This window comes from Chaetodon auriga, chromosome 7 (genome assembly GCF_051107435.1).
Source record: "Chaetodon auriga isolate fChaAug3 chromosome 7, fChaAug3.hap1, whole genome shotgun sequence".
NCBI classification, from domain to species: domain Eukaryota; kingdom Metazoa; phylum Chordata; class Actinopteri; order Chaetodontiformes; family Chaetodontidae; genus Chaetodon; species Chaetodon auriga.
The window spans coordinates 29,004,308-29,030,012 of record NC_135080.1 but is presented as its reverse complement, the minus strand read 5'-3'; the positions used below and the strand labels follow the sequence as shown (position 1 = coordinate 29,030,012).

General features: G+C 40.4%; 1 protein-coding gene across 2 annotated transcripts in view; it reads left to right on the top strand.

The window, feature by feature from the left end:
* ngef (neuronal guanine nucleotide exchange factor) overlaps positions 1-25,705 on the top strand; it is a 47,170-nt gene that overhangs the window by 3,646 nt on the left and 17,819 nt on the right. Inside the window, exons 2-9 of one of the 2 annotated variants that reach the window (XM_076735875.1) lie at positions 338-443; positions 8,937-9,278; positions 9,647-9,711; positions 11,902-12,152; positions 17,093-17,253; positions 17,383-17,535; positions 22,931-23,060; positions 23,210-23,284. In XM_076735875.1, the coding sequence (XP_076591990.1) occupies positions 338-443; positions 8,937-9,278; positions 9,647-9,711; positions 11,902-12,152; positions 17,093-17,253; positions 17,383-17,535; positions 22,931-23,060; positions 23,210-23,284 (1,283 nt within the window). The remainder of the gene's footprint in view (positions 1-337; positions 444-8,936; positions 9,279-9,646; positions 9,712-11,901; positions 12,153-17,092; positions 17,254-17,382; positions 17,536-22,930; positions 23,061-23,209; positions 23,285-25,705) is intronic. The other variant, XM_076735877.1, reaches the window with a different exon arrangement.

Sequence of the window (25,705 nt, the reverse complement as noted above, 5' to 3'; positions counted from 1 at the left end):
ATTATATTAGAATTATTTGGTATCTGGGTGACAGGAGAACAACAGCATTTAAAGATCTGTAGGCTTGCTAGTAGGCCACAGGTGAGAAATCAAAGTCTTTGCCCATTTTCAACATCTCTTGCCAAATATTTAATAAGATATATTCATGTGCGGATTACAATGACTTTTATATCATACAGTTTCCTAATATTAAAATAGAGGGCTTTTGATTGACAGTGTCAGTAAAGCTCTCTTTATTGGGCCAGAGTCTAAAATAGTGGGGCATTGATTTTTGTTCCCTGTGTGAGTAGTAGTTGATTATTGTCCCCCCCCCCCCCCCCCCCCTCTTTCTTTTCAGATTCTGCCAGGCCTGGTTTGGACCACAGTCCATCCAACAGAGCAGGAGTCTCCTCCTGTAATGCTCCCTTACCACACAAATCACCTTTGTTGCCTGGGGCTAGACGGTGAGTCTGCATGCCTTCACTGCCCAACCCTACCAGTGAACACAAACACACCCAGAAACTAACCAAGCACATACAGTGCTTGTTTAAACACTGCACACACACCACTTTTATACTTCATACTTTGTACTTGGCTTATCTGTAATGTCTGTGATAAGCACACAAGCCTATCCAGTCAGTGAAGGTTAATTCATTGTAATTGAAACAGCAGTTTTGCTCAGAAGACTGTGATTGCAGACACAGTGTGTTAGAGGTTCAAGAACCAGCATCAATAGGACTGTTATTTTTCTATACAAGCTAACCCCAGAATTGTATCAGGCATGTAACGTCCACTTTCCGTTCATGACACACCTGACGGAGCTGATCGCTGACATTCTAGACAATTTATGCAATTCCACCGGGCCCATCCCATCTCCTTTTCATAGGCGTCCCAGAAGCAGCTATCTGCACTGCTCTACTCTGTGGAGAATACACGCCAAGTCTATTTTTGATGAACAACGCTTCATTTAACACAGAGCAGACTGAGCCAGACAGGAAGTCAGACACAGGAAGGGTTTAGAAAATCTGGTAAATTTTCAAAATAAAAAATCCTGTGGAGACTCCTGATCATACATCAACAATAAAAGCAATTAAAACAGACAAAAAGGGAAACAATTTAACTACAAAACCCATTTATCCATTGTACAAGCACAGATATCAGGGAAAAATGACCAAATCAGCAAAATATGAGCAAGTTAACAAGACAAAAGCTCTTTGCTTCTGAAATGGGCCTGGTGGGGTTTGCAGCTGCCTGGACTACAGAACAAAAACATGAGATACCAGTTTGCTAGTCCTTGCTTGTTAAAGAATCATGATTATAGGACTCAATCATAAACAGCATGATCTTGAGACTGAGATATTGAATATAACACACACTCTATGAAGCTGTGGTGACAAGTACAGACTACCTTCAGTTTATTGCCAGGTTATTAGGCACAAGACTGTCTAATACAACAGTCCTTCAATAAATCATATCTACAAGAACATTGCAATATTCCATTACTGCAAAAAAAAAAAAATAAATAAATAAAAAATGCAACATTGCATTTTAGGGAGGGGATCATTCAACTGTGTCATCATTTTTGAGGATATGGTTTATGGTACTGTTGACATGTATTGCATTATATACAGAAATGTTCCTGTTATTTAGCCCTCACTGGTATAAATGGGGTGGAGCAAATAACAGAAACACGTGTTAGTATATCACAAAACAATTTGCAATGGCACCACAAACTACATTGTCCAGAATTACCATAAAGTTGAATCCTTACCTCTCCAAAACTGTTTCAACAAAAAAAAAAAGAAGAAGAAAAAACCCTGAGCGTTATAATCTTTACGAAGGTAGGATTTATTACAGGACTGTTGTAATAGACTAATTCTAGCAATAGAATTTGGTGTACCTAATACACTTCGACTTAACTTCATTATTCCCAATTTGGGAAATTCTTTTGTTGCAGCAGCATATTAAACATACACATAAACATGAAAAATATACAATAAAGAAGATAATATACTGGCTAATAAGCTATAGCTACATTGAGCTATAACTGGAAGACAGGCCTTGTCAACGCTAATATGGATATACTCTAAGCTGGTCAGTAAACTGAATATATGTTTTTCAAAAACATTTCCTTGTGCTGGAATATGTATGGGGAAAGTGCAGATCTTTTTAAATGATGGCTAATGCTTGTCAAACTTCCAGCCCAGTTAGCAGAATAAAATGTTGGCATTGATGGTTTTTGTAAACCATGAATACATACATTTGTATGTTCCATACGTATCATATCAATTTTTCTAAAGTGATGTAGTTCAGATTAGGGGATGGTAGTGGCGTGACAGCTAGCAAGATAACTGCCAAACAGCAGGCCGCTGTTCGAGCTGTGTACCAGGAATTTTTAATGAGATGTTTGGACATTTTCCATCTGTGGTTCTGGTGACTAAACCAGATGCTTGAAACTAGGTGTCTGGAAATTTTCCAACATGGTTGTGATGACTAAATTTTTTTTAACATTTTTAACAAGATGTTAGGACATTTTTCAGCCAGGTTTGTTGCAGCTAACTACTTATCTATTTTAACATGATCTTTGCGTAACCCTGAACAAGTGACTAAACCTAATCAGACCTTGACCAGCAGTATTAGTAGTAGTACTGTCACAATATAAATATGAAAATAGAAATGGAAAGTCTGAATATACAGTACTGTGCAAAAGGGAGGTGTGAAAAAATGCTGTAAACTAAAAATGCTTTCAAAAATATAAATGCAAAATGCAAAAAATCTAAATCAAATCAATATTTGGAGTTACTACCCTTTGCCTTCAAACCAGCATCAATTCTTGTAGTTACACTTGCACGAAGTCAGGGATTTTGTAGGATTATAGTCAGGTGTATGTTTAACCAATTATACCAAACAGGTGCTAATGATCATCAATTTCACATGTAAGTTGCAACACAGTCATTAACTGAAACAGAAACAGCTGTGTAGGAGGCTGAAAACTGGGTGAGGAACAGCCAAACTCTGCTTCCAAGGTGAGGTTGTGGAAGACAGTTTCATGTCACAAGATGTGCTGTTCAAGCTCTTTTGAAGAGCAAAGAAACAGGCAATGTTGAGGATCGTAGACACAGTGGTCGGTGAAGGAAACTTAGTGCAGCAGATGATAAACACATCAAGCTTATTTGCCATTGGAACATGTCTAGCAGTGCCATCAGCTCAGAACTGGCAGAAACCAATGGGACCCAGGTACACCACTGTCTAGAAAGGTCTGGCCATAAGTAATCTTCATGGATGAGTAGAAGCCAAAAAGCCATACGTCCGACACGGAAACAAGGCCAAGTGGCTCAACTGTGTACGAAATCATAGGAACTGGGGGGCAGAAAAAGGCAGCAGGTGCTCTGGGCTGATGAGTTTGTATTTTGAAATATTTGGCTGTAGCAAAAGGCAGTTTGCTTGCTGAAGGTCTGGAGAGCGGTGCAATAATGAGTGTCTGCAGGCAACAGTGAAGCATGGTGGAGGGTCCTTGCAAGTTTGGGGCTGCATTTCTGCAAATCGAGTTGGAGATTTGGTCAGGATTAATGGTGTACTCAATGCTGAGAAATACAGGCAGATACTTCTATCCATCATGCAATACCATCAGGGAGGTGTTGATGCACGCACAGGTGATGTACTGGGTGGTCTCAGCCCTGTCGATATGAATGGGGGTGTGACTGCAGCCTTTAGTTTTCTTGTAGTCCACCATGAGCTCCTTGGTCTTCTTGGTGTTGAGGGTCAGGTTGTTGTCGATGCACCACATCGCCATCTACTGAACCGCATCCCTGTAGGCTGTTGTTGTTGTTAATCAGGCCTATCACCATAGTGTCGTCTGCGAATGTGATGATGGAGTTGGAGCCATGTACAGGCACACAGAGTGAAGTGAAGAGGAAGTAGAGAAGAAGGCTCAGCCAACAACCCTGTGGGACGCTGCTGTTCAGGGTCAGGGTGGCGGAGGTGTGGTTGTCTAACCTAACAGAATGGGGTCTGTTGGTCAGGAAGTACAGGTTCCAGTTGCAGAGGGAGGTGCTGATGCAGAGGTCACTCAGTTTGTTTACCAGCTTGGAGGGGATGACAGTGTTGAATGCTGAGCTGAAGTCAATGAACAGCATTCTCACATAGGTATTGTTGTTGTCCAAGTGCGTCAAGGTGGAGTGCAGTGCCATGGAGATGGCATCCTCTGTTGACGTGTTTGTCCCGGTCCGGTCTGTAGGCAAACTGATAGAGGTCCAGTGTGGGAGGAAGTCAGCATTTGAGGTGGGCCAAGAGCAGCCTCTCGAAGCAATTACTTTTTTTAACGATAGCAAATTGTGGTCCCTGATTGCACCACAGACGTAGGAGCTGATATCATGCCAGTGCATGATGGCAAAACTATTCCAAGAAAAATGGACAAGTGGTCTGTATTTACATAGCGCTTTTCTAGTCTTAACAACACGTCAAAGTGCTTTTACAAGTCAGCATTCACCCATTTACCCACATTCATTCACTGCAGATAATGTGTAAGCCACTACAGTCACACACTGATGACACAGCAAATGGGGACACAGCAATTTGGGATTCAGTGTCTTGCTCAAGGATACTTTGGCATACACTGCATGTACAAATATTAGGCAAGTTGTATTCCTGAGGATTCATTTTATTTTTGAACAAATACTGTGCTCTCAGTCAATCCAAAATGTTAATAAACCTCAAACCTGAGTATTTAACAAAGGAAAAGTGAGTTTTGGCTTTCTCAGGAGAATATCTATGTGTGCAAAACTATTAGGCAACTATTAATGTGCAGAATTATCACGCAACTAAATGAAAAACGAAAAATTTCCCATCTCACTTGTTTGTTTTCATTTATTAGAGTAAGAATAATGAATAAAAAACTTTACAAGTAACACTGCTGACATTTCAACAAATATTCAGTGACCAATATAGCCACCCTTCTTTTCAATAACTGTCATGAGCCTTCCATCCATGGAGTCTGTTAGTTTTCTTGATCTGCCAATGATCACCTTTTCTTGCAGCAGCAACCACAGCCTCCAAAATGCTGTTCAAAGACATGTATTGCCTTTCCTCACTGTAAATCTCATGTTTAGGAGGGCCCACAAGTTCTCAACAGGGATTAGGTCAGGTGAGGAAGGGGGCCACGTCATTATAATGTCATTTTTAAGGCCTTTGCTGGTTAGCCAGGCAGTGGAAAATGCATGTCATGAAGCATTGTCTTGCATAAAAATCATGGCCTTCATGAATGATGTAGATGTTTTCCTGTACCACTTGTTGAAGAAAGTATCTTCTAAAAACTGGCAGTATGTTTGGGAGATTGATTTTAAGTCCATCTTCAACCTGAAAAGGTCCAACTAGCTCATCCTTAATAATAGCAGCCCTTACCAGTACCACACCTCCACCCTGCTGGTGTCTGACTTGAAGTGGAGCTCTGTGCCCATTAGTAACCAGCCATGGGCCCATCCATGTGGCCCACCAAGAAACTCATTTCATCTGTCCATAAAACCTTTGAAAAATCTGCCTTCAGATATCTCTTGGCCCAGCCTTAACGTTTCAACCTATGGGTCCTGTTCAGTGGTGGTCGTGTTTCAGCCTTCCTTACCTGGGCCATGTCTCTGAGCAACAAACACCTTGCTTGATGGCACTGCAGACAGCTGCCTCGGTATGTTGGTGCCTGTTGTTTTGTTTTGTTTTGTGTTTTAACTCTGTTTTTTGCGACGGTACCCTGAGGAAAAAAAATACCCCCACTAAAAACATGCAAGAAGATCACCACCTGACCAATGGTGACAAAAAGAACTGGGTCCCCGGGCACTGGTCAGATGGCAGCCCACCGCTCCTGGTCTGCCGCAGAGGAAGGATGACCAGGATGGGTTAAAGGCGGAGGACAAATTTCACCAGTGCATGGCGTGTGTGTGGCATGTGGATGTAACTGTGTGACAAATAAAGGGGATTGTCCCTCTGATTCTAAAGCTCTTTCACCAGAGAAGAGCTCATGAACATCAGGGTAACAACACCAGAGGATTTATTTCCTAATTTTCTGCTCCCAACATTGGAAATTTTGGACATCCTGGTCAAAGGTGCGCTCACCTTTGGTCACGCAGCGAAACGCCGGAGGAGAGGAAAACGGGCCAGTGCTCTTGTGCGTCTTCGCCAGCGCGGGCTACGCGCAGCGTTACCGGGAATATTTCTCTCTAAGGTGCATTCACCGCCCAACAAACTGGAGGAATTGCAACAGCTGTTGGGTAAAAACAGGGACTTCATCTGCGGTTTTGTGCTTCACGGAGACCTAGCTGTGTGGATTAATACTGGACTCTGCACTGGAGCTGGCAGGCTTCCAACTCCACTGTGCGCACAGACACACTGAACTTTTCGGCAAAACTAAAGGTGGAGGAATCTGTTTCTACATCAACAGTGGTTGGTGCAACGACGTGACAGTGATCCAGCAGTACTGTTCTCCTGACCTGGAATCTTTTATTAACTGTAAGCCTTTTTATTCACCCCGTGAGTTTGCTTCATTCATTCTGGTCGGTATTTACATCCTGCCGCAGGCCAACGTGCAGGACACACAGTTCATGCTCGCTGACCAGATACTTGTGTGGAGCGGACCAACCCGGACTCTTTAGTTATTGTCCTTGGTGACTTTAACAAAGGTAACTTCAATCACAAGCTCCCTAAATACAGACAGTTTATTATTAACATTTTAGAATGTTCTGGATCACTGTTATATCACAGTCAGGGATGCTTATCACACCGTCCCCAGTGCTGTCCACCTCACTCCTGTGTACAGGCAGGAACTAAAGCTCTGTAAACCTGTAGCGAGGACATTAAGGAAGTATACCAGTGAGGCTGTGGAGGATCTCCAGGTGTGTTTGGACTCCACTGACTGGGTTGTGTTCATGACTGCTACCAACAGTCTGGATGAGTACACGGAGGCTGTGACGTCCTACATCAGCTTCTGTGAGGACTGCTGTGTTCCTTCACGCACCAGGGTGAGTTACAACAATGACAAACCCTGGTTCACAGCCAAACTCAGACAGTTAAAGATGGCCTTTGAGTCAGAGACGTGTTTCCCCAGCTTCACGCACTGTTTCCTGTCAGACAGGAAGCACAGCAGAGGATGTACTTCCTACGGCAGCTGAAGAAATTCAATCTGCCAAAATGATGGCGCACTTCTACACAGCCATCATTGAGTCCATCTTCACCTCCTCCATCACCCTCTGGTACGCTGCTGCCACCTCCAAGGACAAGGGCAGACTGCAGCGTGTCATTCGGTCTGCAGAGAAGGTGATTGACTGCAATCTCCCATCTCTTCAGGACCTGTACACCTCCAGGACCCTGAGGCGTGCAGGAAAGATTGTGGCTGATCCCTTCCACCCTGGACACAAACTCTTCGAGACACTCCCCTCTGGCAGGAGGCTGCGGTCCATCAGGACCAAAACCTCACGCCACAAGAACAGTTTTTTCCTGTCTGCTGTCAGCCTTATCAACAAGGCCCGGAACCCCCCCGACACTCTTCACACTCCACCTCTGCCTCATTTTGTCACACTGACATTCCCATAACTCCATGCGTTACATTAACGCTCAGCTTGGATTTTCCTTGTTCTCATTTGCACATTTGTGAACATTTAATTTTTCGTACTGTATTACTGCCAGCTGTACTGCTCTTTTTATTCTGAAAAAACAAACTGTGTATATATACATTTATATTGTTATATTTTTTACTTTTTAATAGTTTATTTTTAGAAGATTTGTCATGCATCAACATCACCAAAACAAATTCCTTGTATGTGTAAAATTGTACTTGGCTATAAAGCTTTTTCTGATTCTGATTCTGATTCTGATTCTGATTGTATTTTAGGGCGGCGGTGGATAACGCTGCCTTGAGCAGTGGCCTGAACTGCCATATGAATATGTGCATGAATGGGTAAATGCAGATTGAATTCTTCTCAAGTCTTTAGCAGTTAATTTGCGTCTTTTTTTCTTGCGACCCTGTTGACTATTTGCAACAAAACGTTTGATTGTTCGGTGATCACACCTCAATATCTTAGCAAGGCAGGCAGCGTGGTGTGACACATGTGAGCAGACCAAGGAAATCTTCCGGCACTGAGCAGGTGGAAGAGCTGATTGAAGTAGCCAGCGGCTGATGAGCTGATGCCGCTCAGGTGTGTCTCCAAAGTGGCCAGGAGATCGACCCCGCCTCCTTCCACACTCCAGTGCTGCAGAGAGGGAGAGCGAGAGGGGAAGGGAGAAAACAGAGGGAGGAGGACAAACACAGGCAGGGCAAGAGACAAAACAGTGCACAAAATCGAGACCACAACATGATGTGTACATATATTTCAAGTAATACATAAATAAACTAAGTGGTGAATGTATATGCCTTTGTGTTTTCATTTATATAATGCAACAATGTTCACAACATTGCAGCACTTTCAATCATATGATTCTGACCACCTAACTGTAGTCACTTACTTAATGTAGGAATTATTTAACCCTGTCCTTGTTGCACTCATGTTTTAAAACATGTGGTTGCCTAGTGGTGATTTTAGAATTCACTGTGTATACCCTTGGATTCACTGTGTATACTCTTGTCTAAATATTAAGGGTATCCATCTGTGAAAAAGAGGAAGAGTCTGAGTCAAAAAACATTCCAAAGGTAAACAGGTTAATTGGTAAGTGGTGATAGTATCACAAATGGGCATGAAAGGGACATCTTCAGGAAAGGCTCAGTTGTACACAAGCAAGACTGGGGCAAGATTCACCACTTTGTTAAACATATGATTGTTCAAAGAATATTATTACATAGGCTAGGGAACACTCACACAACATATGGCCTTATTATCCTGAGAGAATATGCCTTTCAGCAATTTGAATAATTTCACATCCTAGGTAAAGATAAAGACTGTACATGTGATTATAAAGTGTCTTTTTGCTGTCAAATGTAGCCCCCAGCTTTCACCACAACTCCATCATTCCAGATCTGTGTTGCCAAGCAATGGTGAGGCCAGCAGCACGCACGCTCTGTACAACAGGGATGCTGCAGATAGGACAAGAGGAGGAGTGGGAGGAGGGAAGTGTGTGGACATATCCGCTGCCTCTGGCAGCCAGCATAGAGATTTTACAGCTGACATGATCACTTACCGGAGTCACAGCATTCATAGCAGAGACATAAAAATGCTGTCTGAGCAAACAGCTGCAGCTTGCACTGTACAGGAGACCAGAGGGAAAACCACAAGCTCACAACAACCGAGTTCTGGTGGAGCAGACTGGGAAAACACCAACTTCAGGTCAGTCCAAACTACATGGGAAACAGAGGTATAAAGGATAGAAATGAAAAATGATTAGTTTTACGACGCTTAAACTGAGAGTTTCGGCCCACAGTAAATATTAGTAGTAAATGATATATTTTTTTTATTTACATAAAATCATGCAAAGAATAATTCCCTTGCTTGGGTCAATTTTGCTGGGTTTGATGAAGAAGATGGCATAGAGAATTCATCATTGTATGTCTGTGTGATTAAATGCACAAACAGCACTGCTGCATCAGTTTTGAATAGTAAAATTAAGCATAAAATGAATAAATTCATCTGCCTGCCTGCCTGCCTGCCTGCCTGCCTGCCTGCCCAAACGTCTTTTACTTTATCTTTCTTTTCAGGTTGCTGAGCAATGGAGATGGCTCCCAGACAATCTACCACAGCCTCAGCATCATCAAAGATATTGGTGAGGAAAGACTTGTTACAGGGTGAGGGTAGCTTATATATTCCACCCACTTTTTCCACCTCCAGAGCTGCTGCTACAAAATCATCTCCTATTTGTGAATATATTGTATGACTAAGACAGCATTAGTAAAACAAATTCACATATGCATCAAATACAGTTTTCTAAGTAACAATTTATTAACCCAATGATAGACTAGATGAGGCTTCAGCACTGCCACTGAGTTGTAAATTACTGCATATCTCTGACTCTTTCATCAAGGCTGAGTGTCTCTCTAAGCTAATACTGTATATGTTGACTTACTGTGGTAAGTAGTCTATGTACACTTTATCCAGAGTGTACACAGGATAATGGTTATTTGCAGGGGTTATTCAAAATTTACTCAAGCAACAAGAGTAGATACACTTATAAAAAATGCAACAACATTGTCTGCCTACATGATGAAGTGAAACTGACTAAACAGAAAACTGATGTACCTGCTCCAACTTTTAATGCAAACTCAGTGTATCACTAATTGCCTCCTTAAAATAATTAACCTTTTCATAGATGTTATAGTATGGCACTGATCCACAACTCTTGTAATGGCAATGGCTAGGAATTTGTCAACTACAATCTCTGCTCTTCATTTAATGTTTCGGATGCTTCTTAACCTGGTGAAGAATCTGTAGAATTTACATTTATTATATTCTTATTTATACTTTTTTCTGAAAAAAAGAACAACATTATACTTTCAGTGCTTTAGAGTTTGAGGTCGCCCCACCTATTGTCCATTGAAGGTACAGTTTGCAACAAAGGATTTATCTAACAATTTCTGAAATTGTGTTGGGTTTAGTACATTAGATTGGACCCCATGAGTCAAATATATGTACAGGTACTGTTTCTCTCTTTGTGCATTTCTTTGGCTGTGTGTGCTTGTTTCACTCTCTCTTATGTAATTCTCAGTCCAGTTCTACGCCCACCAAAGTAATCTGCAGTATATGAGGGAGATTATGCAACAAGCCTCTGTTGTTCAAAGTCATCTTCCCTCTTAATATACACATAGCCAATGCTCCCTGAAAAGAGCATCTGCTCTTCTCAGCAAACTTTGGTTTTAGTTGATAAACTTAACCAAACATACCAGTCACAAATCACTTGTTGCCATACACAATGGTAAGGAAATATTAAATTGCAGGTATGTCTAATGTCAAACCTATTCTGCTACCTCAAATGCAATGTGGGCAGCGTTATTGACCGTATGCAGCTTGCCCCTTTTATGGTTGTTCCATTTCCAGTTTTGTTTCTTAGGTTCTGGTTGCTATTGCTCACTATAGTGAATATGAGTAAAAAAAACACTGTCCTGATTGATGCAAACAGCCACCTAGAAATTTCTCAAAGCTGGATGAACACTGTACTTACAAATAGTTCAATTAGCTTAAATTAGCTTGGTGTTTCTACAGTGATAAAGTGCAAAAGCATGGATCTACAAACTATTTCATAAATGTGAACAACAACACAATATGTGATATATATTTCATTGATAATATTAATATGAACAATCAGGAAAATTGAACTGAGTAACAGCGTAACTAACCAAATAAGTCTCCACTGTGGCTTCTCTTTGATTTAGATAAAGAAATATTGTATTATCACATATTTTGAATGGCCACTCAGAAAAAATGTTATTATATCATATTGCTATGAACACATAATAAAAAAAAAACACAATTATCATCAACATTCTGAGCAGTCACCATGACTTTTGTCAGTGACAGTAAGATTAGTAGCTGATCCTGGTGTTGTCTGGGAAAACTGATCTAACAAATGTAAAATGCTGTGGTTTGTCAGACTGCTGTGTTAGAAAGTCTCTCATTTTCTTCCAGAGCAGTCACCATGACTTTTAGCAGTTTTAAGAGTAAGATTACTATCTGATCCTGGCTCAGTGCAGGAGAACTGATGTAGTAAATGCAGAAATGTGCAAGGTGATGAGAAAGAGCAGATATCCATTTGTAGAAGGCAACATATTCCAACTGATGAAACACAAGATCATTGCAATTACACGGGCTAGGGGAAAAGAAGCTAGTCCAGGTGTGTGGAAGGGCCGCTCTAAAACTAATTATGTCTTACAAATGTCACTTAGGCATTGTTGTAATCCAGACCTTTGCAAAAAACAAAAAGAATTTCCACATGTGCTCCTATTTTGTTTTGATTCTCCAGCCTTCCTGTACCAGGAATACCGGGATACTTCCAAGCAGCAGGAGATTGAACAACGGCGGCAGCGCGAGAACCTTTCTCACGAAGTCATGGGAGGGACTGTAGTGGCAGGATCCAGTGTCACGTCCCCTCCAGTAATACAGCTACAACTGAGGAACAGTGCTCACTCACTGAGTTTGTGGCAGAATCTGGAAGCTGTGCAGGCCAGTGGCCTGCTCACCCAGTTACCACAGAAAGAAGTTATAATGCAAGAGGTAAGGAGTTTTGTGAGCGTGTAATGTGGATAGATACAAACATCAGTTATAGAATATTGAAGAGGTAAGCATTACCAGAAAGGTCTCACTAGTTACTTTTAAAGAAATCATTTAAGTTGTACCAGATAGGGGGATAGTGCAGTGAGTAAACACAGAGATAGTATGAGTGGACTGGCAATATGGATATGTAATTTTGGATCACAGGATTGACATACACTCAGCTGTCAGTAATTCACATAGCTAAAACTATGACAGTCTAATAGAAGAGCCATGCAATAAATCAGAGAAGGACATGGGTGCAGACAAGTTGGCAGACATCAACCACAATCGTCATCTATATACGGGAAATTACAGTCACAATGGGCGAAAGTGGTTCTTCTTCTTTGTCATGTAGTTGGAAATAAGTAAGGCTCAAACCATAGCAGTCATTTGTTAGGCACAGTTAACATACCTACAGCTATACTATAACGACGTGCATAATGAATTTGAGTTGTTCTCTTATCTGTGGCTCTGGCGTGCAACTAAAACAGAGAGCAATGTCATGTTGGTCATGTGGGCACACTCAAGCTTCAGTCACACAATATGGATAAAAACAAAGCTAAATGTAAATATTGTTGGAAAATAGCAAAGTGGTGCAGTGGTGCAGAGAAAAGTCAGAAATCAGAAAAAGCTTTATTGCCACGTACGATTTTACACATACGAGGAATTTGTTGTGGTGAAGTTGGTGTATGACACATCTACTAAAAATAAGAGTACAAAATATAGCAATATGTGCAGCATGTGCACTTGTGTGTATGTGAGCTGATAAGTGTGTGAGAGAAAGACATTGTGGCCATGTGGACAATCAGAGAGGAGTCAGTGAATGTTTAACAATACTGTATGTTACCATTGGTCAGAACACAATGTATGTTTCCATAGCTATGCAGATGACACAACTGTACATCTGCGCTTAACCAAATAATGCTGCAGCTATAGACTCTATTATTATCTTTGACAATCAATGAGCAATAATGTCTTGAAGTTAAATGAGAATAAGACTGAAAGCCTACTACTTGCCCCTAAAACAAAAAGAAGTGCTGGGTTAGGATCAAGCTACATTGTTCACTATTTGTGATTTATTTGTTTTAAAGCACTTGAGCAACATGTCTTGTGCAGAAAGTACTATACAAATTGTCAGATTTATTATTATTATCAATTGAATATGTTGCATGATACTCAGAGTTGATGAGGTATGTTCCTGTTACATCCTTGTCGAGGATGCATTAGCATTAGCATTTAGCAAATGGTATGTGGTCATATGCATCCCAGACAACCTCAACAAGTGGTTTGAGTGATCAGATCACAATGCGTATTGGTGGTCATTTATACTCCACCACCTGTGATACAATCACCCAGGACGCACGTTAATGCCAAGTGTAAACAGTACCTGAGTGACAGTTGTGCTGGAGCCACCCAGCTGCATCCCATTCTGTCATTCATTTCCTTTTTCTGTCTGCTCTACTAAGCACCAGCTTTCCCTCTACTCAACAAAACCAACCAAAAGCCCAGTCCCCACACTTCCAGCCATTCTTCTTGACTAGCTCCTCTCTTGCCTGCCCATCCTTTTTTTCACTGCAATATTTTATCTTCTTTATTCTAACTCTAGTCTCCTCACCTCTATTGTCTGGGTTCAAACAAAAGTCCAATATAACCTATTACATGCAAAATGAGGACGGACCATTATCTTACACACAGAAAAAAGGGGCAGAACCCTGTTGTGTGTAATCTCTGTGTCAGTGAGTTGTTGGATGTGGTGTTTTTGTTTTTAGCCACAACAGCTCAAATTGTTGTGAGCTGGAATGAGCGAGAAACATGAAAACCGACCAAATAACTAGAAACCAAGTGTTTCCCGCTTCACAATGGGCCAGGCATCGCAGGAAAATGGCCATTATCCCCACTGTGAGACTAATAAAGGAATATCTTATCTTATAACATGTTAAAGATTTGTCTTCATCATAAACGCTGGTGCATATCTTCAGGCTGTGATTTGGAAGAGGTCTACTGAAGCATTTTGAGCCTGGACTGGAAGAGTCCACCATTTCCAGCTTTTTGAATTTCTTGAAAAACAGTAGTATGAAAATAATTTGCTGGATTTTGACTGGGTTTTATGTTTGACCCAAGGATGCAGACCATTTTAGAAAACAAAAATTCTGATTTATTCTAACCATAAATGAGCAACTAAAAGTGCACTCAAAAGGAGTGGACACAAACAACATAAAGTGCACTCAAAAGGATTGGAAAAGAACAAAGAAAAATGGACTCAAATAGAGAGTGGAGATGTAACTAAGGGAGCGCCGATGAAATGGGTTTGAGGCAAGGCAGACTCTAACGAGGCAGGACGACACTGAAACAAAAAGCACACTTGAGTGGCAGTCCATAACAATCCAACATTAACAATTAGGCACACAAAGAGAGGGGTGGTAATACTAAGTACTCACACTGCATGAACAAGGAAACCGCCAGGGATTCAGGACAAACTGGCAACAGGTAAGGGAGAGCTCTCCCCTTTTAACCTGTGCCTTAATCAGGATCATGCACGTCAGGTGTGCACCTGAGGAGGTGGAGCTGGCTGGGTGTAGAGGCACACCCAGCTAGACAAACAGGGGAAACAGACAGACAACAAATAATACTAGGGAAAAGGGACAAAGAAAACACTCTATAGACATCAAATTTTGAATACAGCATCACAGGACTGCAATACATATTTGTATTATAAATGAGCGAGATTGAAAAAAAAAAACATGCCCACCATCAACCTAAAGGGGTTGGACTTCGCTTGAAAATGGCCATAACTCATCAATAATTTGGCCTGTCATCATAAATCTTGGTATATATCTTCAGGCTGAGGCTGGGAATAGGCCCACTGTCATTTGAGTCCAACCTATGGGGCAAGCCATAAATATCAAACTTGTACCTCAAAACCCAGTTGACAGAATTTCACCAGTTTAGGTGTACATGCTCCGGGGGCCAGTATTAATCAAGTCGGAAGTGCCAAAGTGATTGATGCAGGTGGGCATGGTCCAATCGCATATTTGCTCATAAGTCAAGATGCCTTTGAGCAATCCTGATTAAACTCATTGGAAACATTATGTGCTATCACTTGTACATTCCCACTGGGTTTTGTTGAAATCTGATGAAGAGGGTACAAATGGAGGGGCATTGAGTACTGACATGCTGTAGGCTTTGTGATAATGAAACAAGTATGTGATTGATCTAACTCCTTGTTTAAACAAAATTAAACCAGCTGAAGTGACTTTGTGCACATTCGTGAAGCCTGAAACCAACTCACTGCTACTCGCTGATTCAGTTTTTGCCCATTGAGCTGCTTGCTTCTGGCAAAAACAATAAAATGGAATAGAAAAGCTATGGGATGGGAGCCTCTGGTAGATTACTCTGGGTGCAGCCTACTCCAATCGGACCTACGAGGAAATACTAAGATATGAAACAAAACAGCAGAATAGTTTTATGTGAATTTGCCTTAACATCAGTTCAGCAGCTGGAGCACTTACAGACAGAGAGGTGTCTTGTCCAGCTTGTATTTGGCAGCAAGACGAAGCAAGTGTTGTTACTGTCCAGGAAGAGTGACGGCTGTCTCCAGCTCGTTGTTCACCTTCTGGAAGATGTAGCCGCCAAACTAGGTCCCATCATTACTGAGAGAGAAAAGACAGATGATGAAGACTGAGTCAGAGATGTTCATATACACTGATGAAGGACCAAATCCTGCAGTCTTTACTCCCTGGGTCGTCAGAGGTTCAACATTTGAGTTGTAGTTCTCTTAATATTAGGTAACACTTTAAAAAAAAAAATAAATAAATAGTGGTGTACATAATAGGATAAATCACGCCTGTAAGCTCCATGTGTATCTAGGAATGTGAATCAAGAACTGGAACTGTTGAGAACTGGTTCCAAATTGTCCGAATCATCAAATAGTGTGCTTTCATGCTTGTCAATTCCTTCTATGGATGCTGGGATATTTTTCTTATAGGTGTGCATTCAAAAAATGACATCAAACTAATGTTTACCACTTGATGCAACACAACTTTCTGTATATGGTTGACATATCACTTTATTGTTGACGTCTGCCATCTTGTCTGGGGCCAGGCTCTCTTGATATATCCAATCCTCATGTTGTTGTGCTTGTCTAAACTGTTTCAGAGACATGTTAGATTCAACTTTATTCAATATTCCTTTATTCGTCCCGCAAGGGGAAATTCAAAAATGGTTATGGTATGGTTGACATACGGTATGGATAACAAAGTAACCAAGCTTGAAGGTTCACTTTTTTAAGCTGTCAACCATGTCATACTTGAGCTACTCTTGAGCTGAAAACAGCTGTCTCAGTTGTCATCATGTGACCAAAGTGTGAACATGACAACATGTGGTCATGCTGAATTCGGGGGGAGTAGTTTAGTGTGGTGTTAAGAGACAACTGATATCCTGGTGTTTCTGGTGTTGGGTCTTAAAAAAAACATATTTGAACAGAGACGGTTTTCAACTTATATAACCACTTCTTAAGTTCCACACATGTAGGTCATCTGATGACATGTGAGCCACTTAGCTAATGAAAACCATGAAATGTAGCTGAATGTCTAAACTGGTAAATTGACCTTTGAAATTTGATTATTTTATTAAACATACTGTTCCCACAGGTGGGAACTTCCATGCTCAAATGGACTATCATGTTAGCATTCCTCATCTACTGTTGAATACATCCATCATTTAAATCTGGTAATTTGGTAGTTTTTCAGTGAATATCAATGAAATGAAAACAGTGAGACTTACTATATGTGCCTTAGACAACTATGCCAGCAGGACATCACACTTCATCAGAATTTCATCATATCATATGCTCACTCGATGTAGGTAGTCTATATTCATGTGGTCTTATTATTTTCCTCTAGGCCATGTTTGAGCTTGTTACCTCGGAAGCATCCTACTATAAAAGTTTGGAAATTTTAGAGATTCACTTCCTACGTAACCCTGTTTTAATCAACACTCTCAGCCAATCCGACATGCATTTTCTGTTCTCCAACATTGAGGAAGTCATGAAAGCCAGTGAAAGGTAGGACATGGTTTTCATTAACACAAATTGGGTTGTGATGGGAAGACTGATCATACATCTCAACTGCAAAATTCCAGAAAATACGTTTTTGCTTCACATTCCTGGATAATGGTCTCTTAATATTTTCAGGTTCCTGATGGATCTTGAGCATCGAATTGAGAAGTCTATTGTAATTTCTGATGTGTGTGACATTGTTTGCTACCATGCTGTGGAACACTTCAATGTCTTCATCAAATACGTCATTAACCAGGTGTACCAGGAGAAGAACTACAGACGCATTTTGTGAGTCCCTATTTTATAAATACATCTGTTGAAAAAATGTGGATTATGCCTTATGCCACCCCACACTAGTAGTTAATTGTGGGGCGGCATGTGAGTCAAAAAGCTATTTCTTGTTGAAGCAAATTGTGGCAGTTTATCAAAATATATTGTGATTTTATTATTAGTATTATTATTATTTTTAGATTGGACAGTATTTTTTGTCATTTGAAAGCAGTAAATAACACAAGGCCTCTGCTTGGAACAATATTATGGCCTGCTTGATAAAAACATCCTTAAAATGACAAAGAATAATAAGCCTCATCCCTCATACATAAATTACCTCATACATATGACTGTGAATGTTGTCAGTCTGTCTCTTTTCAGTAGAGAACAGGTTTCTTTTTGATAATGACAAATGTGATGTGTTGGGTGGGGTTGACTTTGAATATAATGCATCCCTCTTCATCAACCGCGTAGCTGAGTTAGAGTGTCATGTTCCCACATGCTTAAGATGGCAGGTATCTTCAATGGCATATAATAAATGGGGCCTTGGCCAGCCACTGGAAAAACATCTAAGACCTGTTGGTTGATACAAATGAAATATGAAATGGGTTCTGAAAATCACAAGGCCTGTGACCAGTTTATACCAGTTTATATTTGGTGAAGGACTTCGTGGTTGGATCACAGTTTGTACTTTTGAAGGATAAGGCTGGTGATTTATTAAATTTTTCTTAGGTCAAAAAAGTTGCATCAAAAGACTAAAACCAACATTTAATTCATCCAAGTATTGCCACAGTCACCACTATAGACTTGCATTGTTGTTAATTAACAATTACGGTAACTGGAAACTCAAAATCAGGAATTTGTTGCTGGTGCTGTGCAAATGCTTTTTTTTTTTTTTTTTTTTTTTTTTTTTGTTGTTGTTTGTTTGTTCGCTTTTATCATCTTTAATTTCTTGTTCAGATGCTGGCAGGGTTCAGATTGGCAGGGTTTCCTCATAGGAAAATAATGTTTCAAATAAGGCTGGCATTACCTTTGATATGTGATTGACAGTCATTATTGGCAGTCTAATTTGTGTTAAGAGAACACCGACATGCATGTTACAGCTGTAACTTTGAGCAGGATATATAACCATCAACCTCTCTTTTTCTCTCTGATAAAAGTATTGTACCCACACAGTAAAATACAGAGTCTATTTTGTCATTCATGGGGTTGCTGAATCAGTTTGGTGTAGGTGATGAATAGGTTTTTAACAGTCTTAACTCTGTCAGCACACATGTTTCACTTTATTAAGTTGAATGTGGTGAAGATGCTTTGTGTCCCTCTTCATTATTTTTTATTTTTTGGCATTTTTGGTTCAGGTTGTCAAAAGCTCATCAGGCTTAGATTTACAGTTTGAGGCTGGATTCCTCTGTAACCTTGACTGTGTGCCATATCAGAATCAGAATCAGAAAAAATTTTATTGCCAAGTACGATTTTCCACATATGAGGAATTTGATTTGGTGAAGTTGGCGTGTGACACGTCTACTAAAAAATATTATTAAAAAGTAAAAAATATAACAATATAAATATATATACACAAGTCAGAAACACAGTCAGTTTTTTTTTGCATTGCTGCTATCTTGGCCAGTACTCCCTTGACAAAGAGATTTTCTGACCTCAGTGGAACTTACCCGATTAAAAAAGGTTTAACGATAAAGTAAAAATAGCCATAGATACTTAACGCCTTGTTGATTCTTCCACCTTCTTGATTTGTATATAAATGAAACTCACATACCTTCATGGGGCCAGATGTGTAAATTATGCGTATGTCAAAAAACAATGTATCTTTCATTTCCCACACATAAACTGGTATTTATAAAAGTGTGCACAATTCTTACTATGCAGTAAGAATTGTGCACACCTCACACATACATTAGACCAGGCACGCACGCACAGTTTATTAGAGATTAGTGCAGATGATTTGAGGAGGTTGACCTGAAATAGTTAGTTTTATAATGTTTGCAGTCTACACAGCATTCTATAAAATGGCAATAAAAGGCACATTTCTAGACTTAATTTTAAATAATTGAGTGATGAATTTCATTACTCTTTTTGTGTACATTCTTGCCATTGATCCATTCATTCACTGATTCACAAATCAATGATCTTTTAATGTTATCCTGAATTGTGAAGCACTTTGTAAAGTCTGTTTTAATATGGCCACTCTAAATGAATCATTGATCATCTTTCTGATAAATAATGTTGGAGATATCACTGCCGATGATGATTTACTGGCTCATGTGAAGAATTAACAGCACAGGCTCTATAAATAGCCACAGCCACATGTAGCAGTCATGTATAATGACAACTGTTCTCAGTGTTTCCTCTAGGATTTTTTTCAGCTGCGGGGGGAGGCTCTCCGGGGAGCCGAGGCGGTGTAAACAAATGGCACTTGACTGCAGATTTTACTTTTACAACCTATTTATTGAATTGCCAGTTGATAATTGCTTTTTAAAGGCTGAATGTAACAAATAGATAAAAATAAAAACAATAAATAATAATTTCTTGATGGGGCTGTAGAATCAGTGGCAAAGTTTGCACCCAGGCCCAGAAGAATTAATCTTTCTGGGTTTTTTATAGAAGAGCTCTACGGCTTAGAGGCTGCACCATCACTTTGCTCTCTTGCTCCTTCACTCGGCTCTCCCCCTGCTGTACTCTGCTCTCCTTCACTTTATTCCACTGCTCCTCTCTGTCTAATGTTACTTGTGTTATACGATTACATAAAACATTAACGTTAGATAATTTACACTCACATCACATCTGATTACAAGTGTAGACTCAATTTTTTACCTAACCATCGTCATTTATGATGCTGGAGACATGCAGCGGTGGTGTATTTGTGACAATAAAAAAAATAGAAAAAAAAAAAAAAAAAAAATTGAAGGAGCGGCAGCTAGGATTTAGGAATGGCGGTCCGCCACTCCTAAATGAATGTAGAGGAAACACTGGTTCTGATATTGTTGGATAACCTCTCTAATATGACACAGTTTTTGTGGAGTGGGCATAAGCATAGACATGCAAACAAGTTATTCAAGGCATATCTACTTTGATCTATGCAGGAAAGGAAAGGAGCCTCATGCAAGTTCGGCCATTTCCACAATGACTGAGATTTATGAATTGGAACCAACCAGGTGTTTGTTTAGCTTTATACAATGACTGAAAAGAATTCAGTTCAAAGAACTTTATCTATCCACAGCTAAAAAAGTACTGTATATGCAGCACAGCACAACATATGCACAAACATGGGAATTCTGGCTCTTTGAAGAGAGCCGGTTCTCACGGCTCGGCTCTCATACAAGAGCCGGCTCTTTCGGCTCCCCAGTGGCTCCTCAGATTTTTTGCTGCTTAAATTAATTTGTTACCAAAATAATGTAAAATTATGTGTAAAATTAATTACTAATGTACAAAACATACTAGCAAATTTTAGTCACTCATTTTCTCATGTCGCGGCTGTGTGTGTGTGTGTGTGTGCGCGCGCGCGCGCGCGCGCACACGCTGTGTCTGTAACCCCCCCTGCTCAGTGCGTACACACAGAAGCCACCACACATCATGTAGTTGACAAATCATGTGCAGCTGTGAACGTAAAAAAAGTTGAGAACAAAACAAGAGTATATTACAGATGAGATCTATGGTTTTTATTATGTTGAGATGTGAGAATCCCCTTTCACATGCTGCACTCCTCAAAGGCAGTGTAAGAGGCTATTTAAGCACCTTCTTGATGTTGGAGTCACAATCTTGATTGCTTGCATTTACTATTTGGGCCAAGTCATACACAGAGAACACTGCAAGTGTGTTCCTGCTTGCTTTTCACAGTGGAGTCTCTGTCAAGTTGCTAGGTGGTTTTTGTGATGTCCCTTGATGCATCAAAGAGCAGCAAACTGCAACTTTACTCTTATCTCCCCACTAGATAGTTTGTGCAATACCCATGCATTATCCATGTTCCCCCTTCAGGCCAATATGCAACTTTCGCTCCTAGTCACTTCAATAAACCTTATGAAATGCTAGCAGACACAGAGTTTGCTATTGTTCTTCACTTAACTTGTTTGGCCATTTAGCAAGTGGGTGGCCGGACTTTTCAGCTTGACTATTGTTAGCAATAACTTGTGCCACCTTTGTGCGCTTCTTACTTTTTTTGTGTTTATTGCATAATGGATGATTGAAATTCTTTCAGCTTTTGTGAAATGCATGTGTTTCGTCAGAAAAAAGTATTTTCTTCTGGTCAGGTTCAGTTTGATGTTTCTTCGTAGGTGGCAGAACACCAAAGTAGCTGCCTAGTGTCTGCATTCGACCTTGCAGTCCATTCAGTTTAGCATATTTTGAGCTTTAATGACGTGACATTGGCCTTTTTCATCATTGCGAGCATGTTACTCATTTATGATTTTGGCAGACATGCTTACCTTCATACCGGTTATTTGCACCCTGAAAAATACCATGATAAATAGAAGTATTTAAGAAATAAAGGGAAGTGCATAATTAAAAGTGATATGTGCTGGGCACACCAGTCAGCAGTGATATGATTCCCAGAGAGGATGGGGCAGGTTCAAGTGAGAGACTGAGTTCTGTGAATGTGGAGAGCAGAGTTTTAACCATGAATCTACCGTGAGTTTTATGCATGTGGCCCCTGGCATCTGGACTTTCATGAGGAAAGTGAGAATAAACTTTTTTAGCTGTTATTTTCTGTTTTAACTTCAAATTCTTTTTTTTAACTCTACATACTGGTAAGAAAAAAAATGCACTTCTAAATCAAGTTTCCTATGTTTGTAAATACATCAGTCAGCCACACCATTGCACCGGGTATCATGTTCCATCATTGCCATCAACACAATGTACGTTATTTTGATTCAGTCCCATATACACAGTCCTACTGCTGGCAATACTCGTAAGAGCACAAAATTATTAATTCACTGCTGAAAATAGTCCCCAATAAATGCAGAATTTTGTCCCAGTGTTTTCTAAAAACTATGACGTCTTAGTCTTAAAAAACAAAGTACTGCGAGATGGACTAATGCATTATTAGTTTTGGTCTTTGATGAGATTTGCTGCAAATAAGAAAATTATATACCAGCCTTATTGTTTAAATGAAGTAAGCACTTAAGGAATACTTAAAATAATAAGTATTCCTAAGTAATAAAATTAAATCACTGAATCCTCAACGCAGCCAGTGTGATCTTTCTCCATGGATGACATATTGCAGGTTATTCTAAATGTCCTTTTCTCTCTCTTTGTCTCTCATCACTGCATTGAAATGAAAAAATGAATGTGTGTCTGTGTCTGTGTCTCTGTGTATGTTTGTGGGCGAGCATGCATGCATGTGTGTGTAATGGGGCTATATGATTAAGTAAACATTGTGTTGCCTTAACATGACTGTGTGCAGAGAGGGAAACCAGCCATTTCGGGAGGCCATGGCTGTACTGGAGAACCATCCATGTGTCAGGGGCCTGTCCTTCACCTCATTCCTAATCCTTCCTTTCCAGAGAATCACTAGGCTCAAGCTGCTAGTACAAGTGAGTTTGGCAACAGGAGTTAAAAGATATAAAAAGATACTGTACAGGCAAAGCTCACCTTGATATATTTTGTGTCAAAGTTGTAGTAATAAATAGGTGTTTTGTAGAGATTTTTTGTTGTTTTTATTGGACTTTGTTTCTCTACACAGAATATCCTGAAAAAAGCAGAAGAAAACTCAGAGAGGGAAGCAAATGCAATAAAAGCACACCAGCAACTGGAGCAGGTGAGCATCTGTCAAGAGAGTGGCTCCAAGTTGGGCTCAGAAAGGCAATGAGGCAGTTGTAAGGATGATATATCATTCTCTTGGCACATTTACAGTATGTACTCACTGCGTTAGCTAATCAGATATATGTATCAGTATGTATTCCTGGTATTTTACATTGCTTTATGAATGGCATAATTTACACTGATTGTTGAGATGAAGGGTATCAAATCAAATCAAATCAAACTTTATTTATAGAGCACTTTTCATGCAGGATAAAATGCAACACAAAGTGATTTACAACAGTTAAAAACATTATAAAGGAAAACATAAAAACAGAGAAAACGCATCCCTCCCACCCTCCATATGTACATATTCACACCCACGACCATACCCACACACACACACGCACATGCACACACGCACACACACCCACACACACACACACACACACACACACGCACACATACAGTAGCGAGACATGGCAAGGCACTGAGGATCGAGGAAAACGCCACCTTTGGGGCCGTCCACACTGTGAGGAGTCGCCACAGACTATGACCACAGGGGGCGCCGGCACCCAGGCCCCTCCCCCGACTCCGACAGACAGGTGGACCCCCACACCAAGGTGGGGAGCCCCCCGCCCAGCCGGGTCGAAGGGACCCGGGACCAGCACCTCCAGCAGCAGACCACACACAACTCTCAGTGCGGAGGACCCCCCTGAGGAAACACTGAGTTAAAAGTAAAAAGGCATGATATAAGATAACTAAAATAAATGAAACAGTTAAAGGAAGAAAAATACATAAAATAATAAATAAAATATATTAATTAGGATAAAATACTACAGAATATAAAAAGCAAAATAAAAGGCATCAACACAAGATAAATGATAAGAACGTAAGAAGAATTTAAAGGTCATTTAAAAGCCTGATTAAAAAGGTGTGTCTTTAATCATCTTTTAAAAATATCAACAGTCTCTGAAAACCTGAGGCTCTCCGGCAGGCTGTTCCACAGGTGTGGAGCATAGTGGCTAAATACCGCCTCACCATGGGTTTTAGATCTGGCTTTTGGTATGGATAAAAGGCCTGTGCCGGAGGATCTCAGGGTCCGCGAGGGTTGATATGGTAAAAGCAGGTCAGATAAGTAGGAGGGCGCAAGGCCATTAAGACATTTAAAAACTAGTAAAAGAACCTTAAAATCGATCCTGAAGCAGACAGGGAGCCAATGCAGCGACTGTAAAATGGGTGTAACGTGGGCCCGCCCTCTGGTCTGAAAAGCGGCTGAATTTTGAAGTAATTGGAGGTTTGCGACAGGAAATAAAAGCATGCATTAGCACCTCTGTGCTGGCCTGAGAGAGAAACGGGGGGACTCTGGCTATGTTCTTAATGTGATAAAAGCCTATTTTTGTTATATTTTTGATGTGTGGGATAAAAGTCAGCTCAGAGTCAAAAATCACGCCCAGGTTTTTTACTGATTGTGTTGGTTTAAAATCTTGTAGTTTTGCCCTCAGGACCTATAACTAAAACCTCTGTTTTATCCTGGTTGAGCTGTAGGAAATTCCGTTCCATCCATGCCTTGATATCTAAAATGCAGTTAAAAAGGGTATCCATTGGCCCTGTGTCATCAGGAGACACAGCAATGTACAGCTGTGTATCATCAGCGTAGCTATGGAAACTGATGCCATGTCTCCTGATCACATCTCCCAGAGGAAGCATGTAAAGATTAAAAAGAATTGGCCTTGGGGAACCCCACACCTAACTTCATGGGTTTCTGAGGAACAAGTATCCATACTTATATAAAAACATCGGTCTGTGAGATAAGAGTGGAACCAGTTAAAAACAGTACCAGAGAGGCCAACCAGGTGTCTGAGTCTGTCTAATAAAATGTGATGGTCTACTGTATCAAAGGCGGCGCTTAGATCCAGTAGAACCAAGACTGTGAGTTTCTTGTTATCGAAGTTCCACCTGATGTCATCTAAAATCTTTAAAAGTGCTGTCTCTGTACTGTGGTTCATCCTAAAACCAGACTGATGTCTCTCTAAAATGTTGTTTCTGTTTAAAAAGTCGTTGATTTGGTTCAAAACCAGTTTTTCTAGAATTTTACTTAAAAAGGGTAAGTTGGATACAGGTTGGTAGTTATTAAAAATGTTGGGGTCTAGAGTGCTTTTCCTCAGAAGGGGCTTCACCACAGCTGTTTTAAGGGTGGTGGGGAAGACACCCGTCTGAAGAGAGCAATTCATAATGTTTAAAAGCTGTTCCTCAAAGAATCCATAAGATGATTTTAAAAGTGATGTGGGAATTGGATCGAAAAGGCAGATTGTTGGGTTTACTTGGGAGAAAATTTGACCAAGTGTCCTTCACATCAACCAGGGCAAAACTCTCCAGTGTTTCCTCAGGTAAGGACAACAATTCAGGTGTGTTAGCAGATAAAACTTGTTGGGATAAA